At 41.5% G+C, this 10,365-nt stretch overlaps 1 protein-coding gene across 1 annotated transcript; it reads right to left on the bottom strand.

The window, feature by feature from the left end:
- Positions 1-462: 462 nt before the first annotated feature.
- mblac2 (metallo-beta-lactamase domain containing 2) lies at positions 463-10,081 on the bottom strand. The gene is made up of 2 exons (XM_073066729.1): positions 9,570-10,081; positions 463-4,065 (listed from the first exon to the last, which is right to left on the bottom strand). The coding sequence occupies exons 1-2, from the start codon at positions 10,033-10,035 to the stop codon at positions 3,683-3,685; spliced, it is 849 nt and encodes a 282-aa protein (XP_072922830.1). The 5' UTR covers positions 10,036-10,081; the 3' UTR covers positions 463-3,682.
- Positions 10,082-10,365: the final 284 nt, after the last annotated feature.

Here is a 10,365-nt window from a genome sequence, read left to right as displayed (position 1 = left end):
TATATAGCTGCTGCTTTTTAAAAAAATCAGAATTGGTTCATGCCCTGACAGAAACAAGTCTAAACATCTGTTGACAGAAAAGAAAGGAGCATCTTCAGAATTTATTTTACTATAGATGTGTTTCATGTATATTTTATATATTTTCTCAGATTTTCTGATATGCCAGTCAAATACAACTACAAAGGGGGAGAATTGAGTAAAATCACACAAGAAATTTGGAAAATTATTATGCAGATAGTGATATAAACTATAAAAGTGAAACAAATTTAGAAATTGGGCACCTCTGAATGTCCCATAATACCTTGATTAACACAAGTAGTGTAACTGTCTGGCAGGTTTCATTCTAACTCATTTAAATTGAGGTACTTTTTATTTCCTGTTGTCTTGAAGGAACTCCCATGCAATATAAATGCATCAGCTAAATTGCTGGCTGTGTCAAATCAAAACACAAGTTATCAGGAATACTGTTAATCTTTTGAATGCATTTATTTTAAATACTGATATAATGGATGTGCAGGGTGTACAGTGATGAAGGACTGTGAAACAATTCATTCCCAAAATAAGGTAACAAAGACCTTGAATTAGAACAATCACATGAGCTGGAAGTAAACTGACCTGTGACTTCTATGATTGTGTTCTGTTTATTCCAGAATTTCAAAATGTAATTGGATTATAGTTAGTTTTTTTTTAAAAGCTTGATGCAAAAGTTAACTTTTAACATGAATCCCCTAAAAAACAACTAAACATGTTTTATTGGCAATATGCTTGTTTTCATTGTTACATCTGTAGTGAATATGAATACCAAATTAATCAAGATCGAACATATAAACTACCACCTGTGGATTCGGTTTCATTTTTCTTGCTCAACGTAAGAATTAAGTCATTATTTATTTCCCATATTTTATTCTATACTAGAATCTCAAAACACACCTCACACAATGTTGCTCTCTCATGTTATAACCAGAAGAGTATTTTAGAAGACAGGTGAAGATGTTGACAATACATTGTAACACTATTTCTTCTTTACAAAGATAAATAAGTGCATGAAACTTCACTTTCCTGGATCTCTGATACTGCTTACACAGTCCAGCAGGTAAAACAGTACGAGCAAGGTTCATACCATTTCAGTAAGACTTTGCAAAGTGTCTTAACAGGGTGTTTGTCGATTAAACTTCTAAGTTGGACAGTCTTTCATTGATTCCCTTTTGGTTATTATTCTATAATTTATTGAGCATGTCCCCAGGAAAATGAATCTCCGTGTTGTATATAGTGACTATGATAATAAATTTACTTTGAACTTAGAAGTGCATGGAGGTCCTGTTATGTTTCCTGACACTGTAGAATGTTAACTAGACCTTGCTTAAATGTTCCTAACCCAAGGGGATGCCCCAGTTCAATTACCTATTTCAAGTTTACCCCTCCCCCAGAAGGTGAGCTCTCAGTTATATGCAAATACATAAGCAAAGGCCTCTTGCCACAGATAAAAACAAAATTCATTCAGGTTTTTGAATAAATTCCTGTCACTAACAAAATAATTAATTGCAACATTGTATCCACTATTTTAATGTGCAATTATATTACTATTAACTACTATTCCCTTTAATTCTGACATTGGCTGCAAGACTTGCTCTTATGCAAACTATCCTATTTAGACATTTCATAATGGTTTTCTCTTGGATAGTACCTATGCTATCACTTGACAATAGTGAGAGGCTCTCCAGAATATCATCACCAAAGACAAAGGACTGTGGAGAACAGTGATCGATACAAAACTCCACTATACATATCCTCATCATGTTCCACAGAAAACCCTTCCAGGCTGACTCTCAGCTAGACAAGGTCTTGGCATCCTTCAGAGTGATCAGGAGTTCCTAATTTTTATGTCATGGAGCCTTACCATTAACCAAGGGGTCCATGGACCCCTGTTTGGGAACCCTTGCTTCAGACTATTGGACCAAATGATCAGCTCACCCCTAATCCTTGCTCAGCCCATGTCCCTGCATCAAAAGACATCTCAAAACTAGATACTAAGGAAACATAATACACTCTCCCACGAGCTCCTGCATCAAGTACTGCAATGCAAATGTGAAAATTGCACTGAACACATTTTTACATTAAAAAGCACTAACGTCTGACCCAACTGTAGATATACACATTATTTGATTTTAAAAGTTGCCAAGCTTTCTGATGGAATTTGTATAGATCCTCATTTTACACCATACTATTTCCTAACTCCTCGGGGACTGCCCAAGCTGGCTACGAAAGGAGGTGTGTTGAGCATGGGGCTAGCAACCCAAGCTGTAAAAACCCAGAGCTACAGAAACACCAACAGAAGCTGCAAAAGCCTCATCTCTGGGAAAGGAAAGATACACCAAGAGATGGACTACACCTGGAGATAATGTGGAAGACTGGCTCAGGACAGAGGACTCTGGCAAGCTACTGTCGGTGGCCTGCACCCCAGTACAAGTGATAGGAGAAGTGTTACTATTTCCTAGTGTTCATTTGCTCATCGACTTCAACTGGAGATAACTTTCTCAGCAGAGAATAGTTATTTTAATTAAGTGACAGAACTTAATTTGTCTACAGAAAAGAAATTAACATCCTGAAACACGGGTGCTTTATCATAAGGTTAGTCCTGTTAGCTGAGCAATTGGGAAATTCACAAAGATGTGAACTATTCAAGCAGGAACACAATTTTCCTTCTTCATCATCATATACAGATTCGAAGAGATAATTTTTAACTGCTTCTCATCATCAATAAAAGGCTAAGAAAGGTTTTTCAACCCCCTTCTGTATGTTTAGAGGGGGGAGAAAAAATTGGTACATTGATTTAAGTAATCCAACTGTTCTCTTTCCAGCAAAAATCAGGTAACATTTAAATTGTATGTCAACTAAATGTGTTATGTGTTTTAAAATTACACAGCTAGATTAAAAACTGTGAAGTAATTGCATCTCTAATGAGTCAGTGGCACAATAGCATAGTGGTTAGCCCAACATTTTACAGTACCAGTGACTTGGGTTCAATTCCCACCACTGTCTGTAAGGAGTTTGTACATTCTCCCCATGTGGGTTTCCTCCCACAGTCCAAAGGCATCCAAGTTGATAGGTTAATTAGTCATAGTAAACTGTCCCTTGATTAGGCCAGGATTAAATAGGGGGATTGCTGGGCAGTGTGACTCAAAGGACCACAAGGGCCTATTCTGCACGGTATCTCAATAAATAAATAATTAAACTTCAAAGGCAGTCTTTCATAAAATACAAAGTGTGTGCTTGTTGAATCTAATATTCCATTTCCATTCTTTTTAAGTATATAATCACAAAATTACTTGTAGAATTGTTACATGACTGAACTCTTCCACAAGGAGCATTATAAAACAGCATCCTTCAATAAGCAAACACGAGGAAATCTGCAGATGCTGGAAATTCAAACAACACACACAAAAGGCTGGTGGAACACAGCAGACTGGGCAGCATCTATAGGAGAAGCACTGTCGACGTTTCAGGCCGAGGGTCCTGGCCTGCTGTGTTCCACCAGCATTTTGTGTGTGTTCCTTCAATAAGCAAGTATTAATCTTAACTCCCTAAGAATGAGTAACATTTGACTTCCACTTCTTTACAAAGCAATTTTATTTAAATCTGAAAGGTTAAGTGGTGCTAAGATCTTATCTTATATAAGTGTATCTTATCGTCTATGAAAATTCTTAAACCGAAGGACTACACTTGCAATGCCTCGAATAGCAAACGACAACATTTTATGGCACACTCCTGCACTAGAAACATAACTTGAGGCCAAGATGTAAAGTCTTTCACCATCAAAGGAATCAAAGTGGCCAGGTAGCACTTCTTCCACAAGGTCATTGTCCACCAGCGTCATTAGGCGTTTGCAGGTTTGGATGTAGTCACTCACGTTACTGTAAGGGAGCCAGTCAATCAGTGCTCCATTGTACACTACATCGCCACTAAAGAGAGTGCGATTCTCCTGGTCATGAAGGCAGATGGAACCTCTGGAGTGACCAGGCATGTGTAGAACAGTGAGCTGACGATTTCCAAGATTAATAACGTCACCTAATATAAAGCATAAATGTCTCAGGAATCTGTAATCCTTGCCAATTATATTAAATATATAATGCAAGAATCTGAACTGTTAATATATATAAGGATTGATTGTATTCCAGCCATCTTCATAAAAAGACATCATTTTATTGGCTTTATATAACTATTTGCTTATTTTTTTGTGAAATAAGTGTTGAAACTAGTAAGCAAAATATAGAATTGTGTTCATCTTGCCATGGGGTAACTGTGGAAAATTCTCAAACTGGTGCAAATGAATCCAGCTTTATTTTACCTCTCTCCTGGTCATAGTCAGGATCAATGCCTTTATGCTGTAATATTGATTTGATCATAGAATCATAGGTTATTTGTCTGGCCGATGTGCTTAAGCCAACAATTTAAAAAGTTCTTCACAATTAATCATCCCTTTTTTTTTTAGAAATTTGCATACCTCTAGCTAAAGTACAGTGCAATTTCAAGATGACATGCCTTGTTATTTTTCCTTGATAGAACTATTAGGAACTAATACAGTTTTATAGTACTGTAGTAGTAGTGGTGTTCCAATTCTTCTATATTTAATTTAAACATATAATTTGTTACTCAGTTTTGCACACAAAATGCTAGAGGAACTCAGCAAACCAGGAAGCACCTACGGAAAAAAGTCAACATTTTGAGCTGAGACCCTTCAGCAGGACTGGAGAGAGAAAAAAAGATGAGTGGATTTAAAAGATGGGTGGGGGGAGGGAGAGAAACACAAGGTAATAGGTTTAACCGGGAGGGGGAGGGATGATGTAAAGAGCTAGGAAGTTGATCGGTGAAAGAGATAAAGGACAGAAGGGGGAATCTATTAGAAGACAGAAGGCCCTGGAAGAAAGAAAAGGGGGGGGGGAGGGAGCAGCAGCAGAGGGGGAGGCAAAAGGCAGGCTAGCAGGTATGGTGAAAGAGGGAAGAGGGGATGGGAAATGGTGAAGGAGGGGGGCATTACTAGAAGTTTGATAAATCGATGCTCATGCTATCAGGTTGGAGGCTACCCAAATGGAATACAAGGAGTTGTTCCTCCAACCTGAGTGTGGCCTCATCGCAACGGTACAGGAGACAGTGCATTGACATAAGCCTACTCATCTTTTTTTCCTCCAGTCCTGCTGAAGGGCCTTGGTGCAAAACATCAGCTGTTTACTCTTCTCCATAGATGTTGCCTTACCTGCTGAGTCTCTCTAGCATTTTGTGCATGTTGCTTGGATTTCCAGCATCTGCAGATTTTCTCATTTGTTATTTGTTAGTTTGTCTTTTTTTAATTTGTTTTTAAACTATTTCTATAAAACGTCAGTTAATTGGAGCAGTTGCTTAATTGGGCCTAAATGTACTGGTCCTAAAGTATCCCAATTAACCAGAATCCACTGTACTACAGTATTATTTTGGCTTGCTTCCCATCAAGGGAATCTGTTAAATGTTAGTATCAATAATGCCAGTAGCTTATACTGCAGTACTAACATTGTCCTCTGATATCAAAGTTCAAAGTGAATTTTATTACCAAAATGCATATATGTCACTATTTATCACCCTGAGATTCATTTTCTTGTGGGCAAAATCAACAAATCTGTAGAAAAATAACAGGATCAATGACAAATCAACAAGAGTGCAGAAGACAACAAACTATGAAAATGCTAATAATAAATAAGCAGTAAGTAACAAAAACATGAAACAAAGATCCCATGAAAGCAAGTCCATTGGTTATAGGCACATTTTAATGATGGGCGAGTGAAGTTATCCCCTTTTATTCAAGAGTTTGATTGTTGAGGGGTAGTAACTTTTTGAACCTGTGCTCAAGGTGTGAGTGCTCAATGGTTGGGAGGGCTTTACCATTGATGTACTGGGCAGAACACACTACTTTTTTTTTAGGATTTTCCATTCAAAAGCATTGGTGTTTCCATACCAAGCCATAATGCCACCAGTCAATACACTCTCCACTACACATCTATACGAGTGTTGTAAAGCTTCAGATGTCATGCAGAATCTTTGCAAGCTCCTAAGGAAGCAGAGGTGTGCTTTGCAGTCACATGTCCTGAAATAGTAACACCTAGAAAATTAAGGTTGCTGACCCTCTCTACTTCTGATCCTCTGATGAGCATTTGTTCATGGACCTCTGGTTTCCCTCTCCTGAAGCCTATAATCATTTCCTTGGTCTTGCTGACATTAAGTCAGATGCACATTATGTTGACATTGCACAGTATTTATCCATACTTTTTATGAAGATTATAACTGATATTACTTCCATATTTTAATGTAGTCCATTCATAAAACTCCTCTCCTGTGACTTTCATTTGGCTATATTCAAGTATGGTTGAGTGATAGTCATAGAGAAGAACAGAACAGAAACAGCTCCTTCAGCCCAACTAGTCAACTAGTCCATGTACCTATCCAAACTTCTCTTGAACATTGAAATCAAGCTGACGTGGGCCACTTGTACTGGCAGCTCATTCCACTCCCTTCGACCCTCTAAGTGAAGTTTCCCCTCATGTTCCCCCTCAACCTCACCTTTCACCATTAAGCCATGACCTCTGGTTGTAGTCCCACCCAACCTCAGTGGAAAAAGTCTGCTTGCATATATCCTATCTACACCCTCATAATTTTGCATACCTCTATCAAATCTCCTCTTAATCTTTTATGTTCTAAAGTATACAGTCCTAACCTATTCAATCACTCCTTGCAACTCAGATCCTCAAGAACCGGCAACATCCTTGTAAATTTTCTCTGCACTGTTTTAACCTTGCTTGCATTTTTCCTGTAGGCAGGTGACCAAAACTGCACACAATACTCCAGATTAGGCCTCACCGATGTCTTACACAAATTCAACATAACATTCTATCTCCTGTACTCAATACATAGAATAAAGGTCAATGTGCCAAAAGCTTTTGTTATGACCCCATCTGCCTGTGATGCCACTTTCAACAAATTATACACCTGTATTCCCAGATCACTTTGTTCTACCACACTCTCAGTTCACTGCTTTAAGACCTACCCTGGTTGGTCCCACCAAAGGGCAAAACCTCTCACTTGTCTCCATTACACTCTGTCTACCATTTTTCCAGCTGATGCAGATCCATCTGCAAGCCATGACAGCCTTCCTCATTGTCCACCATACCCCCAATCTTGGTGTCATCTGCAAATTTGCTGATCTAGTTAATCACATTATCATACAGATCACTGACAGATGACAAACAACAAAGAACCCTGCAGCACACAAGTCACAGGCCTCCAGTCAGAGAGGCAACCCTCCACAAACACTCTCTGGCGTCTCCCACAAAGCCAATGTTTAATCCAATTTACTACTTCATCCTGAATGCCAAGCAACTGAACCTTCTTGACCAGGCTCCCATTTGGGACCTTATCAAATGTCTTGCTGAAGTCCATGTAGACAATATCCACTAAATTGCCTTCATCCACTTTCTTGATAACTTCCTTGAAAAAAAAATCTGGGTAAGATTGGTTAGAGATGACCTACCATGCACTAAGCCATGCTGACTATCCTAAATCAGTACATGTCTATCCAAATGCTTATATATCCAGTCCCTTAGAATACTTTCCAATAACTTTCCCACAACTGATGTCAAACTCAGTTCCTGGTTTCTGTTTAGAGCCTTTTTTAAACAGCAGAACAACATTAACTATCTTCAAATCTCTGGTACCTATCCTGTAGCTAAGGGTTACATCTGTGCGCAGGCCCCAGCAATTTCTGCACTTGCCACCCATTGGGTTCGAGAAAACACCTTGTCAAGCCCTGGGGATTTATCCACCCTGATCTGCCTCAGGGTAACAAACACCTCCTCATACAGAGTCCATGAAGTTGATGCTGTTTTGCCTTACTGTTATAAACTCTGTATCCGTCTCCCGAGTAAATACAGATGCAAAGTATGCATTTAACTTGAATAACTAAACGTGAAAAGTTCAAAAATGTTGACTGTATAAACACAAGAGATTCTGCAGAAGCTGAAAATCCAGAGCAACACACAAAAATGCTGGAGAAACATCAAGATCCTTCATCAGGACCGCCAAGCTTCTCATCTGGCACCTCCACTCCATCCACTAAAAGTAGAACTTCCCAATGACCAAATATTTTAATTCTGATTCCCATTTGACATGTCAGTCCATGGCTTCTGCTTGTTTTACAATGAGGCCACTCTCAGGGTGGAGGAATACCACCTTACATTTCATCTGGGTAGCCTCAAAATCTGATGGCATGAATATTGAAACACGAGGAAATCTGCAGATGCTGGAAATTCAAGCAACACACACAAAATGCTGGTGGAACGCAGCAGGCCGGGCAGCATCCATAGGAAGAAGTACAGTCGATGTTTCGGGCCAAGACCCGCATTTTTTGTGTGTGGCATGAATATTGATTTCACCTCCAGTATAAAAGTCTAGAATAAACCCAATCTTTTTCTACTTTGGCCTCGCACATCTTTTCATCTGCATATCACCTCTCCCCCCCCCCACCCCCGTGCCCTTCCACCTTCCCTTTCTCCTATAGTCCACTCTCCTTTCCTATCCAGTTCCTTCCTCTCCAGTCTTTACTTTTCCCACACACCTGGCTTCACCTATCCTCCTTCCCTCCCCCCCCCCCCCCCCCCCACCCCCAGTCCTGATGAAGGCTCTCGGCCAGAAATTCATTTCCATAGGTGCTGCCTGACCTGCTGAGTTCCTCCAGCATTTTGTGTGCGCTGCTTTGGTTTTCAGAATCTGCAAAATTTCTTGTTTCTTGTATGTGTTGCTATTTCTTTAACATGCATATTCTCACACTGAAACCTGGTCTTGAAAAGATAAAATTCCACAGACTTGAGTGTATCAGAAATCTATAAACTATAATCAAAACGGCACAGCTTTAAAATTGCAATTTAGACCTTCCATGCCATGGCCCACAGATGCTGCCCAACCTACCGAGTATGAAACAGTCGGCCTGTGGCCCAGGCCCTGTGGGAGGGCATCCGGTGACAAATTTCTTCCCGCAGCACACGTTGCCCTGGATTCCTATCATTATTACCCTTCCAACCATCAGGGTCTTGAAACCGAGGGGCTAACTTCACTCATCCCATCACCAAGCTATTCCCACAACCTATGGACTCACATTCTTAAGACTCATGTCACATCCACAATATTGCTTATTTGGTTATTCTATTATTATGCAGCAGGTCATAGATGCTGCCTGACCTGCCCAGTTCCTCCAGCATTTTGTGTTAAGTCTGGATTTCCAACATTTACAGACTTTCTTGATTATCCTTCTTTTTATATTTGCACAGTTTGTTGTCTTTTGCATACTTGTTCTTCGCCCTGTAGGGTGCGGTCTTTCATTGATTCTGTTTCTTGTAATGCTATGAATGCCCACGAGAAAATGAAATTCAGGTTTGTATATGGTGCCGTATATGCACTGATAATAAATTCACTAGCCAGCAGCTGATTCCACCCACCGAGCAACAACGAAGCCCTGGGCCATACGATGGCTTAATCCCCCACGAAATATTTACCCTCATCCAGGACCCGGGCGGGCTGCACAGCTTTCACCCGGTACGTGTTCGCCTTCCAGCCCGGCCGAGGGGCCCTGGAGATGTCGGCGTCCGACAGCCAGGTCACCGCCTCGTAGTTATCGCCCCGCATCAGGGCGCCGGCCTCAAACCGGTGTACGGCCACCCGCTCAAAGTGGTGCAGGCCGCCCGAGTGGTCGAAGTGGACGTGGGTGGCGACGGCCATCACCGGCTTGTCGCCGATGAGGCGATGGGCGTGCAGGTAGCCGGCCAGATCCCTTAGGCCCAGGCCGCCATCCACCACCAGGTCCCGCTGCGAACCCCGCAGCAGCCAGATGTTGGCCCGTTTCCCCGCATCGAAGAAGCGCTCCCGGATCAGGTACAAGCCCTGGGAAACCTTGCGGTGCCAGAACCACTCTATGACGGGGCCACCATCCCGCTCCACCGCCGCGGCCGAGCCCGAAGACATGGTCCCGCCGCCGGCCGACAGACTGACTGACAGCCGTCTTCGCCAATCAACACCCTCTACCGTTCGGCGTGGTGGGAGGTCAGCACATCCAATCAGAGCCATCCGGACCCCAGAAGGCCTGACTGACAGTCATGTTCACCAATCACTGTCGCCGGTGGGCGATCCGTACATCCATCGGAACCATTCGGACTGACAGCCGGCTTAGCCAATCATGTTGTCGGCCGCCGGTGGGCGCATATCCAGTGAAACCCGTCCGGAGGGTGGTTTCTGGCTTCAAATAATTTCTTGGTCTCTCCCCCGTTTCATTCCAGTCCTGGTAAATGCTCTCAA

This window comes from Hemitrygon akajei, chromosome 2, assembly GCF_048418815.1.
Source record: "Hemitrygon akajei chromosome 2, sHemAka1.3, whole genome shotgun sequence".
Classification (NCBI taxonomy): domain Eukaryota; kingdom Metazoa; phylum Chordata; class Chondrichthyes; order Myliobatiformes; family Dasyatidae; genus Hemitrygon; species Hemitrygon akajei.
The sequence above is the reverse complement of the archived record's forward strand: the minus strand, read 5'-3'. Positions and strand labels throughout refer to the sequence as shown.

Coding starts and splice junctions, on each gene's coding strand:
- mblac2 (XM_073066729.1), bottom strand. CDS start 10,035: ATGTCTTCGGGCTCGGCCGCGGCGGTGGAGCGGGATGGTGGCCCCGTC. Junction 4,066..9,569: donor CGCCCGGGTCCTGGATGAGG/GTAAATATTTCG, acceptor GCTTTATATTAG/GTGACGTTATTAATCTTGGA.